General features: G+C 43.7%; 1 protein-coding gene and 1 long non-coding RNA gene across 15 annotated transcripts in view; one reads left to right on the top strand and one right to left on the bottom strand.

Annotated features, from left to right (window-relative positions):
• Positions 1-26583, bottom strand: part of ARHGAP26 (Rho GTPase activating protein 26) — a 548614-nt gene that overhangs the window by 8858 nt on the left and 513173 nt on the right. For 8 of the 14 annotated variants that reach the window (XM_070465556.1, XM_070465553.1, XM_070465555.1 and 5 more), the window contains 2 exons: positions 11779-12054; positions 5737-5828 (listed from right to left, as the gene is read on the bottom strand). The exons of 2 other annotated variants lie outside the window; for them this stretch is intronic. In XM_070465556.1, the coding sequence (XP_070321657.1) occupies positions 5737-5828; positions 11779-12054 (368 nt within the window). The remainder of the gene's footprint in view (positions 1-5736; positions 5829-11778; positions 12055-26583) is intronic. 4 more of the 14 variants (XM_070465558.1, XM_020911529.2, XM_020911530.2 and 1 more) reach the window with 3 other exon arrangements.
• On the top strand, positions 2099-5876 carry LOC139034413 (uncharacterized). The gene is made up of 2 exons (XR_011486889.1): positions 2099-2602; positions 5068-5876. It is a non-coding gene; the product is annotated as an uncharacterized lncRNA (long non-coding RNA).

Here is a 26583-nt window from a genome sequence, read left to right as displayed (position 1 = left end):
TCAGAGACGGACTCATTTAATCTTAAGGATCCTACCTTGTACTACTATTATCGCTATTTTACAGCTGAGAAAAAATTAAGGCTCAGAGAGGTAAACTGATTCATGTAGGGGCACCACGTTAGAACCAGGATTTGAACCCAATTTGTTTGATCCCAGAAACCAAGCCCTCTTCCACTTTATCACACCCCTAACCAACCAGAGGAGGTGATCCTTGAGAATAAGAATGATGGTGCCCATGGAGACTAACTGGTGGGCCCTTTGCTAAGTGCTTCCCCTGCGGGACCTCTTCCCATCTTCACTATGTCTACAGAGTTGCTCCTGCTGTTATCCTCATGTTACTAATGAGAAACAAAGACTCAGAGAAGTTAAACTTCTAGTCCCAATTACAGAGCTGGCAGATGGTGGAGCTGGATCTGAACTCAGGACATCTGACCCCAGGCTCTGAGGCGTTAAGCACTACCACTTTGGCCTAGCCTAATGCTCCCAGGGCATTGAAGATGCTTGTAAGTACTTGTTGGGTTGAATCACATCAACATCCAACCTTCTGAATTGTACCAGTGTCCCCTATGCTATATAAACACACAAGGTGCTGCAGTGAGCTGCCTGGGCAGCTCTCCAGCCCAGCAGGCATTATAACAAATAAAAGCTGCTGCTGACATGGCTGTGCTTACTGCCAACTACTCTCTCTCTGCTCAGTCCATATTCACATCACACACCCCTGCTCGGGCAACTCACGCTCTCCCAGCTCCTTCACTCACGATGGACAAGGAGCAACTGTGAGCCCAAGATCCTGACAGCAGGCTGCCCCAAGGCAAAGCAGCACTAGCTGGAGGAGTGCAGACCCCTGTGTGGTTGAATGAGTGGACTCATTTAACAAATGTTACTTCAGCACCTGCTATGTGCCACATTCTGCAAGCAGTACAGAACAAGAAGAGACTCTGCTCTAGGGGAGAGGCCATCTATAGTAAGTAAGCACGTAATTTTAGGTAAACTGATGAGGAGAGAATGAGACTAAGATAGGGATATGGGTGGAGGGCCAAGAGTTTGAAGAGTTAAAACCTAAATAATCCAAAGTGGATGGCCATGCAGTGGGTGATGCAAGTGAGAGGCCCCAAGATGGGGAGAAGCTTGTTGTGATTTCAGAACAGTGCTGTGTAAGTTTTTCTTAAAAAGCCAGATCATCAGTGTGAAACTACTCAAATCTGTCAAATCTGTGCCACAGATAATATGTAAACACAAGGTGTGGGTGGCTGTGTCCCAGGGAAGACTTATTTACAAAAACAGTCAGTGGCAGGTCATAGTTTGCCGACCCTATTTAAGAACATAAAGAAGGACTCAGAGGCTGCTGTGTATCAAGGGAGGGGAAGAGGGGGCCAGAGGGCAGGGGCGGGACCTGGAGGACTTCGTCAATAATTCTAAGAACAACATGAGGCTACTGGAAGCGGGAGAACAACATGATGTGACTTCCATTTTTAAACGATCATCTGGCTGCTGTGTAGTGCCTGGGTAGCGGGCAGGGTAGATGCAGTAAGACCAGTTAGGCAGCTGGTAGAAACGCCTGGAGAGGCTGGGGAGGCTAAAAGACTCCACTGAGAAATTCTCTGGGAACCCCATTGCCTGAGATGTCCTTTATCAGCAGAGGAAATCTGGGGCGGCCCTGCCTGCACTCACCCCTGCACTCTGTACCCCAGGAGGGAAGGATCCGACCCATCTCACATCTGGATAAAAGCATCCCAAGAACCCAATTTTAGTGAATGCCATGTGAATTTCCAGGTATCACTAGTTGTACTGCTTCTAGATGACTAATGTCCCTGGGAACACCAGTTATTTCTCTTTCCAGTTACTGTCTGAGGTGCTCTTGGTGAAACGCAGTTTCCTAGTAGACTGGCAAGGGCTGCCACTGGAGTTACTTCCGAGTATTGCGCAGCCGTTACCCACTGCACAAAGTCCAAGAGCTGACTGGGCAGCCGCTCCAGATTCACAGGGGGCCCCTGGGATCCAGAGACCTGGAGATTAATCATTACGAACAACTGACTTTCCCCTCAAGGAGCCCCTCCCTCTTCATCCTCTTTTCTGCTTCTTGATCCTGAGAAAGACAAGACACACACACACAAACACACACACTCACTCATTTATTCTAATGCTGTCATTAGAAAACTTCCTTCTCATTGATCTGATGATTTAATCTGACAGCTACAGAGCATGCCACTCACATTGCTAAGGCCTTACCTAGGCTCTTCAGCAACAAATTGCTGAGTGAGAGAACAAGGAAAAAACCTCTCTGACATGTGAATAGTTCTTTTCTTTAATGTCCACTTTTTTTCCTAAAAAGGCAAAGGGATGGAGCAAGTAGGGTCTAAATAGCATTTTCTAAAAATTGGAAGTCATAAAACATTACCAACCAACTAGATTAAAAACTAGATCGATATTTTGTCAGATCCTTCTTTGACTGCAGCTCAGTGAACACTGAGAGGTGTTGTCTTCAGGGATTACTGTGGCCTTCTGCCTTTCAGGGAATTGGAAAGGTCACTGGCATTGCTGGTTAAAAATAAACTAGTGTCAGTAATGCTGTTGGGATCCCCGGAGACCACAGGAAGGCCAGGTAAGTACTCTGCCTCTCTCCTGCTATCATTGGCCCTTCTGGGGTGAAGAAAATTACTGAGTTGAGGGGCGGGAGCAGTCACAGAACCTGCTGGGAAGGGAAGGACTTGGCAGTTAAAAATCAAGTATCATTTCTTTTTTCAGTTGGCTAGTTAAACTACTTCAAAAAGGAGACTTAAAAACTAAAGAAGCGGGGAATGCCAAATGTATAACTCTGCTGGAGATCAGTTGGGCAGTTCCTTCAACAATTAAACATAGAGTTACCATGTGACCCAGCAGGCCCACGCTGTGGTATATCACCAAAGAGAGTGGAAAATCTATGTCCCCACAAAAGCTTGTGTGAAGATGTTTATAGCAGCATTACTAATAAAAAGAGCCAAAAAGTAGAAATAATAAAAATGTCAATCAACGGATAAATGGATAAACAAAATGTGGTATATCCATTAAAAGGAATGGAGTTCTGAAGCATACTACAACATGGATGATGTTGAAACTATAATGCAAAGTGAAAGAAGTCAGTTACAAAGACCCTGTATTGTGTAACTCCGTTTACATGAAACATCCAGAGCAGGCAAATTTATAGTGCCAAAAAGTAGATGAGCAGATATATAGGTGGGATGGAGCAGGCTTGGGATAAATGGGGAATGACTGCTAAAGGGAGCAGGGTTTCTTTGGGGGTGAAGATATTGTGGAATGAGATAATGGTGATGGTTGCACAGCTCTAAATATACTAAAACCCACTGAAATGTACATTTTTAAATGGGTAAATTACATGGTATATGGCTACCTCAATAAAGTTGTCTAAAAAAAAAAAGGGAAGAAGGCTGAACTCAGGAAGAGGACTCCCCAACAAGACACACATGCTTACACAGACCTTTTGTGAGCTTAAACCCACTCTGCCCTGGGATCAGGGGTCCTCTGTGTTGTCAGAATGAATAGCTGATAGGAAACACACCAGGCCCTTGTCCATCGGGGTAATGGAGTGAACTGTGGTTTAGAAGACAGACTTTTAAGCTCTGGATTTACCGCTAGATGTGGAGCTCTAAATTCTTGCTCATGTATGTACAGAAGCCCCTTCCCTGCTGACAGCACAGCACCAGAGCCCATGCATGCAGCCCACCGATTTGTCTGCCATGAAAACTGTGTCATGTTATGCCTGGGCTGTGACTCCCCCACACATGGGCCTATTCACAAGGGACACTCGCCGAGGACATGGCTTTAGACAACCTTCAGTGGACTCACTTCATCTACAGGTGTGCCAGAACCTAAAAGCTCCAGCTGCTGACAGGAGAGGTGGCTTGGCTTGCTGTCTGTACACCTTGATTTTTAAAGAACCCAAATGAAGGTTAATAGAGCAAAGGTTTAAGGCCAGTGCTCTGGGGACTTTGAGAACCATACATGAGGAGCTGTGGGCTCACTCCCAGCCCTGCCGGGTCAGACCAAGGGCCACCAAGTGTGACCTAGGAATTCCCCAGGTGCTCTCTGACTGTTTCCCATTTTATCTACTCAAGCCTGATTATTATCTCTGCCGTGCTGAAGGCAGGGGCTGGCCACACAGTGGGGAAGCCCCCTTGCATATGGATGCACTCAAGGCTGGTCCCCAGGAGCCCATCTCTGCTCCCGCTGGGACCTCAAGGCCCTTACAGAGAGCCAGGATCTGGGGTGTTGAGGTGCAATACCTACTGCCCAGCTGAGCAAGCCAGAGCTGGGTTGTATTAGCAGCTAAGAAGAAAAACCGCCACTGTGAATGGTAAGAGCATCAGGGCCTTTTTCTAAAACAGACCTAGTGAAATGATGATCATCATAACAAAAGCAAGACACTGAGGCTCACTGTGTGTTGAGTACTACCGTAAACATGTCATGCACACTATCTCAATCTTCTCTCGCATCCATCTGTTCTCTGTCTATGACAGAGAGGACTGAGGCACAGAGAGGTTAAATCACTGCTTGAGGCCACACAGAATCAAGTGGTCAAGCCAGGGATTGTGCTACAGTGGCCTGAATCTCAAGTTCAGGCTGTCCAGTGCTACACGGGAGCCCTGGCATTCCCACGTTTCCAGGTCTCAGGCAGGTGGTAGGAGGTGTGGTCCAGCTCTAGGCAGGACTGAGCGGCCAGGACAGGGAGGGAGCAGTGCGCAGTGTTAACTCACCCCTGCCGGGGAACTCTGCCCCTGCCCCACCTGAGGTCAAGGAGGGAGGCCCAGAGCATGTCCAGTTCCGGAAACCAGGCAGCTGGTTTTTGCTTCCTCCTTTGAGCAAAACAAACAGACCCTTTCATCCAGGCATCGAGAGGGATTAACCCCCAAGGAGAACTACATCTGGGGAAATCTCAGCCGCAACAGAAACTTGGGCCTTTCCCCAGAATCCTGATTTTCCTCTCAAGGCCAATAATAAGTTATGACACATTGGGACATCAACTCCACCAATTTTCATTTTTTAAAATATTCCCTTTTTTTTTTTTTTGAGGGAGGAATACAAACAAATGGAACAAGGAAATGTTACATCAAGCAAGCCCGAGGTCCTTGGGGCAGGTGCCCGAATCCATTTTCCTGCAGGAATGCCTGTGCAGGACAGCTGGCACTTGGCAGGGGTGGTTTGACTCTGGGGTCAACTTCCCACTCCGGGCAACGGGGGAAGGATGAGCAGGGATGCAGAACAGCTCATCTGCCCCAAGCTCACCCGACGCCCTGAGCTCACCGGACCATCTCAGAAACCGGCCTCACCTGCCATGGACAGTGAATCCCCTGGAACCCCAGAAGACAGGCATAGACTCTGCGGCCGCAGACCACACCCAAAGCTTCTGCCCACTTGCAGGGTTCCTGTTCTCCACTGCTTTGTCTCCCCGCTCTGTCCAGTCCCCCGATGCTCAAAGCCTGTGCATGGACCATTGCATTCAATGCTCATGACATCTCCATGACACTGTCCTGTCACAGTGAGGAGGTGACTCCATTCGTCCTCTCTTGACAGTGATTCCTTGAGTTCTGCCACTGCTTTCTCATTGTGGGAAAAGACCACTCCCGCGCCCACCCCCTCCGCACATATACACAGTCCTTTTCAGTCTTACCTGTTCTATGGAAATTTCCCTTAGGTGGAAAGCAACTCTCACAACTCCAGTTATGTATTTGAAAAACTCACCATTATCGAAGACCGTCCCTGCTGTGAATGAGAGCTCGGAGTCGTGTTCTGCTTTGCAGGCATACAAGGCTTTTGCCTTCCGGAATGGTGTGCTGGGGGAAAACAGTTTAATGAGCATTTTTAAAAAAGCTTCTGCAAGATATTTCATCTCTCGTCCTCTCCTTCCCTGCAAGCGGCCTAGCCCTCTCTTGTGGGAAGAGCCTGACAAGCCAGCCAGATGGCAAAACATGAGGTAGGAAAGTCACAAAGGTCACCAGAGTAAAAATGAAAAATAGGCAGAGAATAGCCATAAGCCCGGGAAAACCACTCTTCTTGTGGGGCTTGTTGTGCCAAGTCAAAACTTGACCTGGGAGTCATAAGAGCTGAACAGTTGCGGGGGGGGCGGGGGGGGGGGCAGGCTGGGTCCTGTATGGGGAGCAGGACTAGCTGGGGAGTAGGGAAGTGAAGGCAGGAAAGAACTTCCCAGTTGTTCTTGAGAACACTCCCAGCAGGCCATGCTAGAAGCCGGCAATGCTCAAGGAGTTGAAAGGGAGAAATTCAAGCAAAGATGGGTCTGGGCTCCAAGCCCAGAGCTGACGTTAGCTTTTGCAGATGTTATTTCTTTCTCATTGGGCTGGTGGAGCAGGATTCCAGAGTTGGAACTCCCGGACCCCCAGGGCAGGGCAGGGCAGGGCAGGGCGGGGAACAGTCAAGGTGTGGGCATGATCGTGTGTGTGTGTGTGTGTGTGTGTGTGTGTGTATGAGCATATGTGTGTACACGTGTGTGGGGATGAAGAAGGGAGAAGGGACACTGTGGCAGTTTTTTTGTGCCTTTCTCATTCAAGGAGTGCTGACACTCATTGTGAATCAGAATCACTTCAAAAAATGCAGATGTCTGGGTTCCACCCTGACTTGCAGACACCAGCATCAGAATTTTTATAAAGCTCGCCAAGTGACTCTCACGAGCAACGAGGGCTAAGAACCATTCTTCTAGAGTAGAGGTTGGCAAACTCCTTCTGTAAATGGCTAACAGTAACCATTTTAGGCTTCGTGGGCCATATGGTCTCTGCTGCTTTTACTCAACTCTGCATTGTAGCATGAAAACAGCCACAGACAAGAGGTACATGAAAGAGTGTGGCTATGTTCCAGCAAAACTTTATACTTATCAAACATAGGAGGCAGGCTGGATTTGACCCAGTGGCTACAGATTATGTTCTAAAGTACAAGTTGCAAGCACTGCTAAATCAATTTTTGTCTTGATATCCAACCAGTTCCAACTGCTAAATCAATTTTTGTCTCGATATCCAACCAGTTCCAACAGATCTATGACTTCTCAAAGGTTATAAGAAAATGGATGTTTAGCAGTCAAAGGCTGGCTCTTCATTTGCTGAAAGCAACCTCTCTCTTCTCCTAAGCTATCTGAGGAAGCATATTTAGGGGCTCCAGGGTAGAGTAGCTGAAGAGCAAGTAGTCCTCTGGGTTAGACAATTATTCAAGAGATACGTATTATTTGCTTTACCTTTATTTGGCTAATGGAGGGCCTCAAGGACCTAGGGAGGCTAAACCTCCATTTCAAGTGGCCGAGTGAGATTTAGTAGAGGAATGGTCTTAGGTAAATCCAGACATGATCAGAAGGATCAGGGTACTTTCGATCACTACAGAACTGTTACTCTTGGAGTCACCAAGTCCAGCTTCCCTCTGGGAAAGAGGTGTCATGGATGTTTGGAAACCTGTACCCTGGCCAGGCATTTAAAACTTTTAGTCTTGGTTCCATGAAAATTGAAGGAAAGGTGACGTAACAGGTCTGTTGTGCGGATAAACGGTTATCCAGAATTTGTTGCTGAGGTGCAGTTTACTGGTGTCTTCCCTGGTCTTCTAGTAACCAGGAGATAATAACTGGGTGGGAGAAAACTGGGCAAGTGGGAGAACACGAAGTGGGTTTGCTGGGAGTGAAAGGAGGAAGAGCCTTTAGAATGTATCAGCTCCAGCTGGAAACCAGCTCCTCCTACATAATTATCATTAGTATTAGGATTAAGTTCAGGACAAGGGGCGCAGTCTGTGATCTAACGAAACCAAGTCTATGTGTTGACCACCAAGGGCCAAACAGCCAATGTGACATTAAAGTTTTATTGTTTTATTTTGTTGTTTGTTTGTCTGCTTTTGACGGAATGGGGAGCAGAGAGCATCTGCTTGTGAAAAGTGTTAAAACAACCAAAATTCTCTATGGACAGGCAAGTGAAGCCCGCAATAACATGAACGTGGAAGGAGAATGCAGTGGCCAAGAGCCAGGGTCATTGTCCCTGGAGGACGGGGTAGAGTAGCTGCGGGGAGAGGACAGGGACCAGGGACAGGAGATAAAAAGTGAGGCAAAAATCACCTGAGGCAAGGGTTCTCTGGTTGGGTTTTAATAGAGGTTACTTATTAACCTCCTCAAATACAAGGAATGGGACAAAACAGGGACAAGCCAGGGAAATCAACTCGGTGTCTGGCAGGAAGGAAGCAGGGGGAATACCTCAGATGCCCAAGACTGTCTTTCAAGAGGAGTAAATTTTCCACTAGTATCTGGTTTAGGAGACTTAACAATGATAACATTCAATAAAGCAGCATATTAAATATAAGAACAAAGGTCAGGAGAGAATCTTGCTTTTGTTTCAAATTAAGAGGTGACTGACAGTCTATAAGAGGGCTTCCTCCTACCTCCATGGCACGTGAGCCAAGAATGGGAGAAATGATATAAGGGCTGCTTCTAAAAGGAACTACTCCTGCTCCCCAGGACAAGGGCTGGCAAATAAGACACAAGGCAGCTAGTAAAATCTGAAGCTCAGATCAACGAGGAATACTATTTTAGTGTATGTCAGAAATATTGCACAGGATATACTTAAACAAACATTTGTGGTTTACAATTCAAATATAACTGGATATTCTGAATCTTCATTTTATTTGCTACATCTGGCAGCCCTACCCAGGGGAAAGCTTTCTCTTTGTAAGAATTTGCTAGCCTGAGTCCCACCGAGTCCCACAGAGCCCCATGTCACTCTCTCCTTATCAAAAGCCCTGAGCGGTTTGCATTAGGTAGGGTTTCTACCAAAACAGATTCTGTTGGCACACAGGTTTTATTTGTAGGTTTTGGCTCTGATTAAAGAAACAAAAGATCTCCACTTTGGTTCTTCTGCTCCCTATTCTCCACAGAGCACCTCTACCCTGGACACAGAGAGCCTGGGGTGCCTGTGACTCTTCTGTGATGGTGCCCTTCAGACCTCAGTGGGGCTTTCAAGGGCACAAACAAGCTTGGAACCTTCTGCTGGTTCATTTTTAATTTCTGCCTCTGAGCATGGCATGGGGCCAGGAAAGCACTCAAGAGGAGTTTCCCTCAACTGCCCTTGCAAGCTCTGCAAAATGACAACCCACTGTCTGCAGTGTCCAGGGAGGTGGGCTCAGCTAGACTGGAGAGATGCAACAGTCTGATCATTTTGGCATAATTTCCAGTAGCCCTTGTGGGATTCCAAGTTAGGAATTTGGGGTAGGGTACCCCTTTTCTAGGGGTACAAGTGAAAGGAAAGGGAACACTCCTCCAGTCCCCTCTCTCTGCTGTGCTGTGAAAGGCACCTCCATTCCTGAGCTTGAACTAACAAGCAAAGCAATGCTTTGAAGAGGGGGGCTCAAACCTCTTCCAGAGAAGACGTTTATATAGAAGTTCATGGGCCCATTAATTATGTCTAATTAAGTTTTTATTTTTAAAAGCTCTGTCTAGGGAAGGAAATCTGAAACTTCATGTTCTGGAAGTGGATTTGGGGGAATGGTTCATTGGACCTGAATAATGGGTATATGCCCCCACCTCTTGGCTGCATATTGCAACAGCAATTATGGGATTTTTGCCTTTTGTTGGCTGGCTCCCCAGCTGTGTCCCCATCCATGCTCGCTTTGGCACACATGGTCAGCTCAGTGATAGCCAATTGTAAGTCCTACTCTGTCTTGCCTATTTCAAAATGGCAGCATCCTACAGGGTTGTGCAACAGCATCATCCAAATGGCGCCATTACAACGAGGGCCGGAGTGAATGGTCCTGAGTGATCATGAACCCAGACACGTGGGGTGTGCAGATTCTGCTGCTACTGTCCTCTGCAAATCTGGAAATACTTTGGAAAAGGAATAGCTAAAAGAGTTAAACCTGGAAATTTCTGGGTGACAGAAGTGGAGAGGTGGAGATACTGGACAGGCAATAGGGCCCCAAAGCTTAGAGATATAGAAAAATGAAAACCATCAAAGCAGAGCACATTTCAGTTTTGTTTAGCTGAATGATTCTACTGGCTTGAGTCCCCCAACCCATTCTATTCAAGGGCTAATGTTTTGAAGATTTTACTTTCTTTGGATCAAAATGAAGGAGCCATATTTTGGCTCTGGTTCAGGTCTTCATGGGGCAATCAATGATCTAACCAGAACAATTCAAGCCATATATCTGGTGTCCTTGAAAGTTAACATCTCCCAGAATGTACCTAAAATAATTAGGAGATAATCCGAGTGTCAAGAAAAGTATAATCTGTATTTTTACCTTATTCCCAGGGTGAGGATAAAAGGATATAGTGAAAAGCTCTCTCTTTCCCATTTTCAAGGAAAAAGCTAGACATAAAACCTAGAAAAGCAGGCCAGGCTATTGGGCTGGGAAGCATGAAAACTCAAATTTGGGGCTACCCATGTATTTGGCGGAAAGAGTGCTGGTTGAGGGCAAGAAGTCCTGAATTCTGGATTGGATCTTATGAGTCATGTGACTGTATACAAGTCACTTCTCTGTGCCTTAGTTTTCTTTCTCTGTAACAGGGTTCAGGCCATTTCTTCTCTCATTCTCACATGCAGATACAACAAAATAATAGATATGGAAGTGCCTGGAGGAGAATAAAGTAATCTGTGTGTGTGTGCACACGCGCTCAGTTGTGTCCAACTCTTTGTGACCCCATGGACTGTAAACTGCCAGGCTCCTCTGTCCATGGAATTTTCCAGGCAAGTATACTGGAGTGGGTTGCCATTTCCTACTGCAGGGGATCCTCCTGACCCAGGGATTGAACCCGCATCTCTCACACTGGCAGGCGGACTTTTACCATTGTGCCACCTGGGGAGCACCCATGTATGTATGTACATGTGTATAAATAGCATGGTGTTTCTTTTTTTTTAAAGTGAGACACAGCTTTATTGATTATTTAAGCCTCTCTGCTAGGGAGGCTTTCTCCCTTGGAGAAAACCAACTATGAGTACAAGATGGATGAGAAAACACTGCCATGGCCTGAAGTACTGATGAAGCTTATAACTAGGCTCCGTGTTTTGGCTGTCTGAAAGCAGAGACTATCAGTGCAAGACACACACATGCTGGGGACCTACACAGCAGAGGGACTCTGCAGCATCCTTATGAATTCTTTTGTAGGATTTAAACAGCTTCTTTTTTCCAAAGAACTCAAATGCAAAGAATTAAGTCTGTGTGCCATCAAAGCAGGGAAAAACTACAGCCTGGGCCTTGGATGGAAGAATTAGGTCAACCCTCAGAAAGAGGTGTCACCTGTTCCCATAAGAGCTAAGGGTTAATGACACCTGGAGACAGACTCAGGCTGGGAGCACAAGGGTTCCTGGGACTGCATGGAAGGTAAGGAACAATTTATTCTGTATTATATTTGTCTCTCTCCCAAATGGTCTGGGTCTCATCATCTAGGTGTCAATATTCATGGACAAAAACCCAACTCCACAAATAAATGTTGCCTGATGCTACCTGATAAAAATGAGGGGAGAAAAGGCCGGCACGTGTCTCAGCACTGTTCCCTTTGAAATTATCTTGTTCTAGAGTGCAGAGAGCTTCCTGATTCAGAGAGCAATCTAAACAGGAGCCCTTTCAAGAAGCACTCTCTCCCCAAACTCTAGGCACCACAGATAAATTCAGAAACTGGCGGAAGGGTTCAGAGGGGCATGAAAAATGCCATGCTGGTCCATGCAAATGGTCCCTCCCAGCTTTGGCCTCTGAGGCTGGAATCCCTGACCAGCTTTGGATAAGCAGGAACAGAGTGATCATCATCCATGATTTTACCTGGAGTCTTCGCGAACTGCTTCTTCTGGCCTGTCAAAAAGCAAGTGCAGGTTTGGATGGCAGGGAACAAAGTTGACGAGGAGGCTGAACACTGCATGAAGAGAGGACCAAGCCAATGAGAGAACAACGGCAGCAACAAAAAAGCAAACAAACCCTGCAACAGACCTGATGGGGGATGAGTCGCTGGACGTGGATGAAGTGGGCATAGGGCTGGATGGCGCCGAGAACATGGGCCAAGATGGCGAGAGGGGTGAAGTTGGGCTTGGATTCGGGGGGCTGCAAGACATAACCACCAAAAAACTCGTCAGCACACAGGGAAACCACAGCGGGAGCACAGGAGGTTCAGGCGAGGCTGAATGACAGGGAGCTGGAGAGACTGGAGGGGCACTGAACCCAGGCTGTGTCTTCAGTGCCAAGTCACACTTCTCCAGACCAAACCTCCGTGTCTTCCAAGTAATGCCTGTTCTGGAATTCCTTGGAGTAGTAACATGTCTCTTTGCCCCGCAGAGCAACTGCTTTCTAGGTGACAGGAGCTTGTGCAGTTGTCTGCTGTGCCTTTGGCCATCAGCGAAAAATGTCCTGAACCCACATCCATGGGTTCCCACACCCACACCCTATCACTGACCTCCATCTGGGTCAGGGCTAGCTTACAACCAGCCTCCAGCTTCCACCGCTATGTGTTTAGAAAGTTGTGTCTCAGCAAAAATGACCTTTTTTTTTTGGCGGGGGGTGGGGGGGAGGTGGTTGTCACACAGGCCAGTCCACCAGAAAACGATTTCCTGTTTACATTTTTAACTAAATGGACTGTGTGCCACTGGAGACCCAGAGAAGGACTACATTAGGAAAGTGATCGCAGGTGGAGGATGGGCCTGGACACACACCTCCCAGGAGAGGGCACACAACTGTGTGCAGCACCCAGTTGTCCCTCTGAGGTTTGCTTCCCAGGCTTATTCTTTCTCTTTTCAAGGATTTTGGGCATCTTGATACTCAAAGAAAAAGTCCAAGATGGAAGGCAATGAAAAAATGAACTTAAAGCTTAAATCTGTCAATTTGTTCTTTGATGGGTGGCTGATCAAAAAGCTGGACAGGAAAGGTTGAAATCACTCACTAAAACATACATGGTTGGTGGCGTTTAAGTAGTCATGCTAGCCCTTTGACTTATTTCACAAATTATACAAACAAACATCTTAGCAACTCTGTGAAATTGCATTAAGGCATAGATAGCGCAAACACCAAAACAATGCAGAAACCACCCAGCCACACCACCTGCAGCTCTGGACAGCGGCTGGCCTTTCTGACCCAAGCACTGTATGAATCCAATTCCAGGGAACACACTGTCTAAACATTCCAGGATTTAGCAAGAACACATAAATGTTCTACTTAATGATATATCTTCAACTCAGATGAGAGACTCAATAATGGCCTTAATTATCTACAGTTGTAATATAAATTCCTACAGAAATGTACAGTAAAATCCCATTGCGTGAGTTTGTCGAATATTCTCAGACTAACTGAATGAAACATTTAGTAAATGCCACTATGGTATTGTATTTCTAGAATATAAATTCTATGAGCAGGGATTTTTGTTTGTTTTGTTTACTGCTGTACCTCTAACTTCTAAAATAGTGCCTAAGAGGTTTTCAGGAAATAATTATTCACTAAATTAATGAATCTCATTTAACCCAAATATCTAACCAAGAGGTGTTATTATAATTACCATTTCATAGATATGGGAACTTGGGCCAATTTGAGGCTTACCTGAAGATACTCAGGCTCTAAGCATCAGGGCCAAGTTTTCGACCCCAATCTGCTGGCTCCAAGCACAGGGCTCTTGCTGCCATAGTGCATTGCCTCTGGGTAGCAGGACTTGCTTTGGTCCTCTAGGCTATGCCAAGTTTCTTTATAGATCCACTAGAAACCTTCTTAACCACTGATTTATGAGTTTCCTTCAGATGCCTACCACATTTGCAAGGGAAAATGGGAATGCAGCAACAGACAGACCCAAACAGACTCAACACATTGTAAATCCCAACAAAATACTCAATCCTGCCTCCAGTCTTCTGTCTGGTAGATTCATACAGCAGATGGAATTCATATAATAGAAGAGATTACATTTGAAGAGTATGGCTCTTCTCGTCTCAATTATTCCAGCAATGACTAACTTATTGGACACACAGTGTAATCAAGACAACAAATGAAATACAATTCAGCATTTACCAAGGGGTCTGACTTGCAGAGCATACAGTGTATTTCACGAGATGAGACAAACCAAAAAACAACTATAATATAAGACAGTAAGTAAGCTTCATTAGTTAAGGGATCAGTTACTCTATGATTAGTTTAATACCTGTTCCCACACTTGATTCTGTCTTGGGTCCTGGGAGGAAGTGCTACCTTATTTCCATTGGGTAGTCAGTCCTTAATTAATCCATAGAGCAGCTGGTAAGAAAGGCCTTGCTTTCCCTAGTCCTCCCACAAGGTAATGACCCAGTCAGTGAGCAAGGCCTGGCTATTCCAACTGCAGCCCAGCCTGGGAACTCAGGTTCCAATCAGGGACAGTCTGGAGGTTTATGAGAGCAACCCAGGCCCAGAGGCCTGAACTAATCTGTTCCTTCCAGCAGAGGATAATTAAAAAGTTCTTAAGACTTTTTTTTTTGAGTGGCTTCTATAAGTAGGAAGGGCTTCCCTGGTGGCTCCGTGGTAAAGAATCTGCCTGCCAATGCATGAAATGCAGGTTCAATCCCTGGATCAGAAAGATCCCCTGGAGAAGGAAACGACAACACACTCCTGTATGCTTGCCTGGGAAATCCCATGGATGAAGGAGCCTGGCAGGCTACACCCCATGGGGTTGCAAAGGAGTTGGATATGATTCAGTGACTAAACAACAATAAACAGGAAATCCCTCCAGTTTCCTACCTCAACTGTACCAAGAATCATGCCTTTGGCTAAAGGCATAGCTGGGAACATAGTCTAGTCTATGAACACAATGTGGGCTGTGAATGTTTTTTTACAACCCTGGATATCTAAGTGGCTCTTGGCAACCTAGTACATGGCTGGAATTATCTGGGGTTATGGTTGATCTTAAGGGAGATCAACTCTGAATAGTCACTGGAAGGACTGACACTGAAGCTCCAGTATTTTGGTCATCTGATGTGAAGAGATGACTCTCTGGAAAAGTCCCTGATACTGGGAAAGATTGAGGGCAGAAGGAGAAGAGGGCATCAGAGAATGAGATGGCTGGATGGCATCACTGATGCAATGAACATGAACTTGGGCAAACTATAGGACATGGTGATGGACAGGGAGGCTTGGAGTGCTGTAGCCCATGGGGTTGCAAAGAGTTGGACACGACTGGGTGACTGAACAATAACAATGGCTGCAACGCAGGACACTCGCAATGATCATAAGAAGTTACTCTTCCATCTCCATGTCTACGGCCATAGTATTATTAACTGTGCTTTTTAACAACTAACAGATTTTCATTTGTTGGCTTGCATTTTAGTTACAGGAATAACATTTATTTGCTATAAAATAACTCTAATTTAGAACTTATTACCACTACATTTTAGTGCAACAATGAAATGCACACTCCACAGTACTTCTATGATTTCTAAACTGATTGAAATTATACTTTGCTTGTGCTCCAGAGTCACATTAACAAAACTAAATGTCAGCAATACTACTGAACACTCTTATATACCACAATGATTGATGCTTGTAGCAAAAGAATGACGTAAACACATAAACGTTCCCCCAAGAAATATAGAGCACATTATATATCAGTTTTGATGCAACCCAGAGAACACACAGGTAGAAAATAAGATGCACAGGGATGACGATAATGGCTAAAGACTATTTATATAATCTTAACCTCTGACCACAGAAGTGTCTGGCTATAAGTTATTTAAAGTGACAACAGCAATGGTAAAAAATCCAAGATAAAACAAACTAAAAAAGGCCAGCTTTGGTATTACTGGCTCTGAAATCTCCGATATTGAATTCTCAAACTCTATTCCCATTAATGAGGCCAAAGATAACAAATAATTGATGTTAGGATAGAAGAAAATAATTTTATAACTACACTCTTAGCAGTTGACCCAGAAAGGCCTCTCCACAACCTCAGAGTCCAGCTGAATGCCCTAGCACATTTTTCACCCTAAATATTCCTGGGGTCCTGCCAGGCCCCCACATCAAGGCCCAAGTACAGCAACAACAGCTTAAACTTTAAGGAAAATTTGCTGGTCTGGTTTTGAGTCAACTGGGAGACTTGCATCAGCTTTAGTTTGCTGGTCCACGGTATCCTCAAAAGGAGTCACACAGCCCAACCAGTCCCTGTGACATTCACTGGACAGGAAAGAAATAATGGTTTAGGAAGATAAGGCTCAAAGGCCTGGCATCATGCTGGGATGTGGCTGAGAGTTCAAGTACAGCTGTGTGGCAATATCATCAGCTTGACACCCTTCTGTAGTGACTCACTTGACTGATGGGGCATCTGATGTACCAGCCAGGGCATGCCTACTGGGCTGTGGACAGGGCTGCCCCAGCAGGCTCCCAGTTTGATCACAGATGTGGCAGACCCTCTCATGGCTCCACAGCACAGGAGTGGGAAATCCTGAGCTGGTACAAGATAAGCAGCCAGCTGACCACTAATAAGAAAGCTGATCTTCTTTAATTCTGATATGCAAAATTATAGATGATGAAGAAATGAAAAAATATCAAAAGAAAAGCAGTAAAATCATACATAATTTATGCCACTGATAATCACTGATAATATCCTGACAAATTTCTTCACTTTTCTGGGGGGAGAGGAGGGTTGTGGATAATACTATATACATAGTAGCATGCTTTTTTCATGTAAGCATTTACTGATGTCATTAAGTAACCTTTGACATATTCCAAAAATCATAAAACTCTTTCCTCATTAATGAGGCTAAAACGCAACTGATGTTAGGATAGAAAAATAATTTTAAAAGCACAATCTTAGCAGATGACCCCCAGAAGGCCTTTCTACAACCCCCCAGAGTATTCTCAGACCTAAAGGGGAGTCTACTGTATGGTATAGCCTGATTTATGTAACTCTTTTCTTATTGTGTACATTCGAACTATTATCCCCCCTCAGCGTTAAGAAATAGTGCTGTAACTCACATTCTTGTAGCAGAGCACTGCTTGTCTCCAGTTGTTTCCTTAGTATAAATTCCTGGAAGTTAAATTAATGGGTCAAAGGCTAGGAGCCTTTCCTAAGGGTCCTGATACATCCTAGCAAACAGCTTTGCAGAAAGTTTAGACTAAATTGCATTCCCTGCAACAGCGAATGGGGGTTGCCCCTTCCCTCTCACCATGGCCCCACCAGCACTATCACCAATTTGAAAAATCAGATGGATTTCCCCACCACCCCTACCCAGTCCACAAAGTTACCTTGGACTCTTCTCTTTCCTAGCATTTCCAGAAAATTGAATATAATTCCTCTCCTGTGTTGTTTCTATCTGGAAGCAAAGTTTAATTTTCTAAAGGGCATTCTGCCAAGAAGGACAAGTGGGAAAGGAGACAGGCAGATGGATAGAGTCAGACTACTGCAGCCTGGGGGGTGCTGGACCCCTGGCTCACCCAAGAGAAACGGGGAGTGGTGTGTGGTTGGTTTAGTGTAGGATCCTCAAAGACAAGACTAACTTGCAGAGATGAGGTACACAGGGGAGCCAAAGAGTGTCTCGCTGGCAGCGTACTAGGGAGAGGTCACAAAACTGACATTGACATCTCTCTGCCAGGCAGTGGTCTGTGACCTATCGGCCAGGTTCTGGGTCATGGATCTCAGGCCTGGACTGACTGCTCCCTCAGTCCCCCTTCCCCATTAGGCTTGGAGCAGATGGTGCTATTAAACTCAAGGCAGGAGGCCTGAATTTCTTTCTCTTTCCCCCTATAAGAGACAAGAGAAAATCCCATGAAAACTTGTAAAGTCTGATCTAATCTAATCCCAAATTAGGGAATTTTTCTTCCTTAGAAAATACCTCTTTATGTCCTCAGTTAAAGTGCCATAAAAACAGAAGGAAAATCAAATTTCAGTTGGAAAACAGAGTCAAAAGGAATACCAGTAAACTGGATAGTAGTGAATCAAAGTAAATGATACAGAGTGCTCAGATGCTCAGTCGTGCCCGACTCTTTCTAACCCTATGGAGTGCAGACCACCAGGTTCCTGTGTCCATGGGATTCTCCAGGCAAGAATACTGGAGTGGGTTGCCATTTCCTCTTCCAGGGGGTCTTTCCAACTCAGACATCAAACCCATGTTTCCTGTGTCTCCTGCACGGCATCACCTCCTCTTGTAGGCAGATTCTCTACCACTGACCCACCACCTGGGAAGCCCCAGATGACACAAAAACCAATTTCTATTTGTTGGAAATTTGAACATATTCTTCACATGTATCTTATCTATGTCCTGAATGTCCAGTATGTGCTAAACGACTTTACAAGAGGAAAACCACAAGCCCCCAAGATGCATTGTTCTGTATTCTTTTCTGACTCTTACAAGTATGCACAGATTCTTTCCCTTCGTCTAATATAATTTTTTTTCATCTAATATAATTTAATACATATTTTTATTCAGACAATAACAGAGTCCTGATTCTTTTTTTAATGAGACTGGCTGGTGAAATCCCCTTAAGGCCTTAGCAATTATATACAATTGCTTTTAAAATGGTTTTTAAATAAGTTGCTTTTAAAATAGCTTGACTAGTCTACAGGGCCAACAGCGCTGTTTTCTAGCTTAAAATTTTTTTTTTCTGAAGTTCCAAACAAGTGTCAAATCCAGATGGAGTATTTTGGGAAAGACATATAATTCTGCGATTAAATAAAATCTAAAATCTTAGAATAGGGAATCTGTTATCCTTAAGGCTCTCTGAAGCCAATCATCTGAACCTTCTTCTCACATAGAATAATAAAGAAATACGAGGTAGAGGGCAAAACTCTGGATTGCAAGTTAAAATGTAAGTAAAAAGACAATGATCTCAGTTGAATTACTCCATGTAGGGGAAAACCCTTAAGAGAAAAAGGACCAGCAGGGGAAACAGAACAGTGTGCTCTACGCTGCACAGTACTTACCAAGAGGATTATTCTTTCCTGTTAAAGCCCCTCAATCTTTTTCAAAATCACATTTTAGCTACATCAGAACTGGTTCTTAAAATGTATTTACTTCCTTTCAACTAAATAACCTCACAATTTATGAAGCGATTTTTAAGGAAACTCAGAAACATTTTGGGAGCACTTCAAAGGATCTATAAGGTAACATTTGCTATTTCATAAGACTGAAGTGGCTGCAGAGTATCTCCTTACTATCTTAAACTGAGTGCAATACAACTGTCATTCTCTATATAATGAAGATATTGCAAAAACAAATGCATTCACTGTAACAAACAGAATGATAGTGACACTAGATTCAATCTTCTCCTGTCCTGAGGCATAACTTAAGTTTGCTTTAAAGTCACCATTCTAATGCTAGGGTTCTTTAAACTATTCTTAAAATCTACAGGCAAGAAACTGTAACTGCCTCAGGGGATTAAGAATGGGGACTGAGTCCACAGGCATGGACTGGACATTCACTTTTTAAAATTTTACATTTATTTATACTGTTTTGAGTTTTTAAATCATGAGCCCATATTATTTTATAATACTAATGGAAAGCACGCTTCCACTAGGCGCTAGGATAATCAAATATCTATACGGAAAAAATGACATGACCAATTCCACATATCATACCTAACAGATGGTTTCCGAGCAGATTATAGGTCTAAATGCCAAAGGCAAACAATAAAACAGGGAATAATTCCGGTAATTTTGGATTGAAACTTATCCAATAGGGCATAAAAGGCACTAACCATAAAGCAAAATATCGATATATGTGACTATATTAAAATAAGAACTTTTATGTATCAAAAGACAAAGTTAAAAGACAGCAAAAGATGGTCTACAACATATAAATACACTGAAAAAGAACACACACCAGACTATACAGAGAACTCCTACTGATCATGATCAGTAAGAAAAAGCAGACAACCAAGTCAAAAATGGGCAAGACATTTGGGCAGGGATTTCAGAAGAGAAACTGCAAAAGAAAGGTGCTCACACTTTCTGCAATGCAAGAAGCATATATTAAAACCACAGAGGGATGATCCTGCTCACCTACCAGAACAACTAAAATAGCTAACATCAAAATGCTGAAAATGCCAAGTGTTTACAAGAAGTGGAATAACTGAAATTCTTATATGTTGTTGGGGGATGGCTGTAAACTGCTCTACTCACTTTGGACAACAGGTTGGTATTACTTAGCAAAAATGAATAATTTATCATGCTCTGTGACTCAGCAGTTCATTTCCAGATGTGTACCCTAGAGCACAGTGTGTATGTGTACCAAAAGACATGTATGAGAATATGTTGAGCAGTTTATCTGTAAAAAACAAAACCTGGAAACAAGCTAGTGGGTGCATGCTCAGCTGCTTCAGTCGTGTGCAACTCTGTAACTCCATGGTCTGTGGTCCCTGCTCCCTACCCCACACCCCCGAGGCTCCTCTGTCCAAGAGATTTGCTCAGCAAGAATACTGGAGTGGGTTGCAAGAATACTGGAGTGGGTTGCCATCTCCTCCAGGGGATCTTTCCAACCCAGGAATCAAACTCACATCTCCAGCATTGCAGGCAGATTCTTTACTGCTGAGCCACTCACTGGGGAAGCCCCAAAACAAGCTAAAAGTTGAGCAAAAGTAGAATGCAGAAATAGTTTTAGTATATTAATACAATTGTTCATTCTACTATAATGAAAATAAATGAATAAACTACAGCTATTATACAGGAATGACTTTTAACACTATTGAGCAAAAGAAGCCAGACTCAAAATAATAAAACAAAATGTTGCATTTTAGGGATGCGGATGGATCTGTAGTTGTGAATTCGCCTATTTGCTAAAATTTATTTGTAAGTCCAGAATCAATACTCAAGGTGCTTTCAGAGTCATTTGTGGACACATATGGAGTGATGAAAAACTTGAGTCACCCGACATACACATTCCCAGCTGAGGCTGAATAAAGGGATGTTCTGCCTTCTGTTCCAGCTCTGCAGGGTCCCTATGTGCAAGAAGGCTGGGATATGCCTCACAAAGAAAACATATGCTTAATAAGCTTTACTCAGGCATAACTTATAGCCCTGCTGGTCCCGAGCTGAATGTTAATGAATCAACAGTAACATTAAACAAAGTGTCTTTAAATAGAAATCCACATAAAACAAGGTTATTGATTAATAAATTGACAAAAACATTGTAAACAGAGGCTGTAGGAACCTAATCCTGTATTTCCTGTAGGAGCAATAGTTAGATACTTGCTAATCCAGTGTTTGCAGTGACTTCATGGGACCTTACTATTGCAAATAACAATTGCCATTCCCTTCTCCAGGGACTCTTCCTGACTCAGGGATCAAACCTGGGTCTCCTGCATTATAAGTGGGTTCTTCACTGTCTGAGCCACCAGGGAAGCCCCCTAGAATTTGTATTGAAGAGCTAAAATATAAATAAAAACAAGGAATTGATTACTATAAACATCAGACTAGTAGTTACCCACAGAGACGGAAAGGATTGTTAGAGGGAAGGAGAAAACGAGAGCTGTGGGTTCTCCTGAGGTTCCAGCAACATTGTCCTTCTTACCTGGGGGGCTTAGTTTCATGCCGTGTGGGGCCACCCACACAGACAGGTCCTGGTGGAGAGGTCTGACAGAATGTGTGGTCCACTGGAGAAGGGAATGGCGAACCACTTCAGTATTCTTGCCTTGAGAACCCGATGAACAGTATGAGAAGGCAAAATGATAGGATACTGAAAGAGGAACTCCCCAGGTCGGTAGGTGCCCAATATGCTACTGGAGATCAATGGAGAAATAACTCCAGAAAGAATGAAGGGATGGAGCCAAAGCAAAAACAATACCTAGTTGTGGATGGGACTGGTGATAGAAGCAAGGTCCGATGCTGTAGCAATACTGCACAGGAACCTGGAATGTTAGGTTCCATGAATCAAGGCATAGTGGAAGTGGTCAAACAGCAGATGACAAGAGAGAATGTTGACATTCTAGGAATCAGCGAACTAAAATGGACTGGAATGGGTGAATTTAACTCAGATGACCATTATATCTGCTACTGTGGGCAGGAATCCCTTAGAAGAAATGGAGCAGCCATCATAGTCAACAAAAGAGTCCAAAATGCAGTACTTGGATGCAATCTCAAAAACGACAGAATGATCTCTGTTCATTTCCAAGGCAAACCATTCAATATCACGGTAATCCAAGCTATGCCCCAACCAGTAACGCTGAAGAAGCTGAAGTTGAATGGTTCTATGAAGACCTACAAAACCTTTTAGAACTAACACCCAAAAAAGATGTCCTTTTCATTACAGGGGACTGGAATGCAAAGTAGGAAGTCAACAAACACCTGGAGTAACAGGCAAATTTGGCCATGGACTAAGGAATGAAGCAGGGCAAAGGCTAACACAGTTTTGCCAAGAGAACGCACTGGTCATAGCAAATACCCTCTTCCAACAACACAAGAGAAGACTCTACATATGGACATCACCAGACGGTCAAAACCGAAATCAGACTGATTATATTCCTTGCAGCCAAAGATGGAGAAGCTCTATATAGCCAGCAAAAACAAGACCAGGAGCTAACTGTGGCTCAGATCATGAACTCCTTATTGCCAAATTCAGACTTAAACTGAGGAAAGTAGGGAAAACCACTAGACCATTCAGGTATGACCTAAATCAAATCCCTTATGACTATACAGTGGAAGTGAGAAATAGATTTAAGGGACTAGATCTGATAGACAGAGAGCCTGATGAACAATGGACGGAGGTTTGTGACATTGTACAGGAGACAGGGATCAAGACCATCCCCATGAAAAAGAAATGCAAAAGGGCAAAATGGTTGTCTGAGGAGGCCTTACAAATAGCTATGAAAAGAAGAGAAGTGAAAAGCAAAGAAGGAAAGGAAAGATATTCCCATTTGAATGCAGAGTTCCAAAGAATAGCCAGGAGAGATAAGAAAGCCCTCCTCAGCGATCAATGCAAAGAAATAGAGGAAAACAATAGAATAGGAAAGACTGGAGATTTCTTCAAGAAAATTAGAGATATCCAGGGAACATTTCACGCAAAGATGGGTTCGATAAAGGATAGAAATGGTCTGGACTTAACAGAAGCAGAAGATATTAAGAAGAGGTGGCAAGAATACACAGAAGAACTGTACAAAAAAGATCTTCATGACCCAGATAATCACAATGGTGTGATCACTCACCTAGAGCCAGACATCATGGAATGTGAAGTCAAGTGGGCCTTAGAAAGCATCACTATGAACAAAGCTAGTGGAGGTGATGGAATTCCAGTTGAGCTATTTCAAATCCTGAAAGATGATGCTGTGAAAGTGCTGCACTCAATATGTCAGCAAATTTGGAAAACTCAGCAGTGGCCACAGGACTGGAAAAGGTCCGTTTTCATTCCAATCCCTAAGAAAGGCAATCCCAAAGAATGCTCAAACTACCGCACAATTGCACTCATCTCACACGCTAGTAAAGTAATGCTCAAAATTCTCCAAGCCAGGCTTCAGCAATGTGTGAACCATGAACTTCCAGATGTTCAAGCTGGTTTTAGAAAAGGCAGAGGAACCAGAGATCAAATTGCCAACATCTGCCGGATCATTGAAAAAGCAATAGAGTTCCAGAAAAACATCTAATTCTGCTTTATTGACTATGCCAAAGCCTTTGACTGTGTGGATCACAATAAGCTGTGGAAAATTCTGAAAGAGATGGGAATACCAGACCACCTGACCTGCCTCTTGAGAAAACTATATGCAGGTCAGGAAGCAACAGTTAGAACTGGACATGGAACAACAGACTGGTTCCAAATAGGAAAAGGAGTACGTCAAGGCTGCATATTGTTACCCTGCTTATTTAACTTATGTGCAGAGTACATCATGAGTACATCCATGTACATCCCAGAGTACATCCACTGGGCTGGAAGAAGCACAAGCTGGAATCAAGACTGCAGGGAGAAATATCGATAACCTCAGATATGCAGATGACACCACCCTTATGGCAGAGAGTGAAGAGGAACTAAAAAGCCTCTTGATGAAAGTGAAAGAGGAGAGTGAAAAAGTTGGCTTAAAGCTTTACATTCAGAAAACTAAGATCATGGCATCTGGTCCCATCACCTCATGGGAAAGAGTGGGAAGACAGTGGAAACAGTGTCAGACTTTATTTTTTAGGGCTCCAAAATCACTGCAGATGGTGACTGCAGCCGTGAAATTAAAAGACACTTATTCCTTGGAAGGAAAGTGATAACCAACCTAGATAGCATATTAAAAAGCAGAGACATTACCTTGCCAATAAAGGTCTGTCTGGGTCAAGGATATGGTTTTTCCAGTGGTCATGTATGGATGAGAGTTGGACTGTGAAGAAAGCTGAGCACTGAAGAATTGATGCTTTTGAACTATGGTGTTGGAGAAGACCCTTGAGAGTCCCTTGGACTGCAAGGAGATCCAACCAGTCCATCCTAAAGGAGATCAGTCCTGGGTGTTCACTGGAAGGACTGATGATGAAGCTGAAACTCCAGTATTTTGGCCACCTCATGCGAACAGTTGACTCATTGGAAAAGACCCTGATGCTGGGAGGGATTGGGGGCAGGAGGAGAAGGGGACGACAGAGGATGAAATGGCTGGATGGCATCACTGACTCAACGGGCATGAGTTTGAGTAAACTCTGGGAGCTGGTGATGGACAGGGAGGCCTGGCATGCTGCGATTCATGGGGTCACAAAAAGTCAGACATGACTGAGCCACTGAACTGAACTGAACTGACCTGGGGGGCAGCTGCTGGAGATAAATTTGTGAAGTTGTATATTTCTCATGCACTCTTCTATATAATAAAAAAATATGTAGACATCTATCTTAAGACATACCTAAAGACAGTAAGCATATTAATAGTATTCTCTGGGTGATTTTTATTCTTTGTGCTTTTAAAATGTTTTCCATATTTTCTACAATTAATATGTTACATTTAAAACCAAAAAATTAAATCATGTTAATAGAAGAAATGCTCTCCCTAGTCATACAAATGGCTACTTTTATTCTCTAGAGGAGGGATGCTTAAAAGGGGTAAGATGACCATTTTGTCTCTGTTACACCAATCCGTGGTTTAGGTTGCATAATACAGTTGGCAGGTCCCCACTGTTTTTACTGTTTCTCTTCTTTTTCAGTCAAATACAAGCAACAAATATTTACTGAGTGCCCTTCCATAAGCAAGGACTAAATTTTCCATCCTCTGTCCTCACTGAGAAATTGTGTTGACTGCTCTAGAGACCTTTTTTTAAGGTAAAGTTATTACAGTAAATCAACAGTGTCTTCCTTCCCCCTAGGAGGGGGACATCTCCAGTGTCGCATTCTGAGTTGGCTGGACAACAAGTTAACAACACTGCCTCAAGTCATTGGCCATCTGGCATCTCTTTCTATACAGTCTGCTTTCAGGGAATATTTCCTGTTTGGACTAGGGAGAGGAAAAGGAGGTAAAAGGACTTAATAAGAATCTAAATGTCCACTGATGAAAACAAAGGAATATCTAAAATTAGCAGAGGTGGCCCAAGATACTTCAGCTTAACAGTAACCCTGGGGAAAGAGGATTCCTTGGAAAAGGAGCCTAAAATATTTTGCTATGTTCACAATTCTCAGCAATAGAAAAAGCACTTCTGCTGAAGATAATATCCAGGAGAATTAAATTAAACTACACAGTACAATGCTTGGTCCGGATACCATGAAAGGCACATGAAACAGAGAGATAAGGAGACATAGACTTTAATGTGAAGGCCACTGGCGGGGCCACTGCCCTACCCCCCAAAGCAAATAGCTGGCTTCCCTCAAATTCTAGTGTTTATTCTTTAGTCTAAACACGTGGCAAATTGCCTCTGATCTGATTTTAACCTCCCCAAATGTCTTCCTACTCCATTTATATTTTCCACCCCTGGCCTTGCTTCACAGATGTGAGCATGCACAAAACCCACTTTCTCCCTTCGACCATGCTCACTTCCCACAATGGCTGGTTCGGGCTGCAATGAAGAAATGCAATCTCACTGGGCTTCATGGTGATTTTCACCCCTTGTTCATTTGCTTCTGGGGAGCTTATTGACTTGACTGGAAAAAACTTTAAATGATTTTCCAGCAAGGTCACCCTTTCCAGTGGTGAAAAAGAGATTTAACATCTGTGAACAAAAACAAAGTGAAGGAAAATGATTTTTATATTCTCTAGTTCTTAGACTCCAAAACCAAACACCCACTGAGAAGTCAATGAAAACAGACACAGCAAAATACCATTAATTCTAATCTCACAAAATTGAAATTTCTATTTTTTCAGATCTGAGGTAGATCCAAATTTACCCTGAACAGTTTATGAGTGACTAAGCCAACTAACAATGTCAACAAGATTTTCAATATAGATGTTTAACCCAAAAGAACCATTTCTAGTGATCATTTCAAAATGCAAGTCTGATCATATGATTTCTTTACATAAAACACAGAATGATTCCCCACTGCTTCTAGGGTGAAGACCACAGCCTTCCCACCTTGACTGTTATAAAATCCCTAGCCTGGTTTCTTTATCTTTTACCATTTCAATCCACCCTATCTAATCTATCCTAACCACACAAACCTCCTAAACACATAGCTTAATAACAACTTGCTGAATGTTGTTCAATGAACACTGTTTCCCACTCATTAACTCCCCAATACCTACTGTATGTAGAATAAATTGCTT

This window comes from Odocoileus virginianus, chromosome 3, assembly GCF_023699985.2.
Source record: "Odocoileus virginianus isolate 20LAN1187 ecotype Illinois chromosome 3, Ovbor_1.2, whole genome shotgun sequence".
Taxonomy (NCBI): domain Eukaryota; kingdom Metazoa; phylum Chordata; class Mammalia; order Artiodactyla; family Cervidae; genus Odocoileus; species Odocoileus virginianus.
Note: the sequence above shows the minus strand (reverse complement) of the source record. Positions and strands in the feature narration are given on the sequence as shown.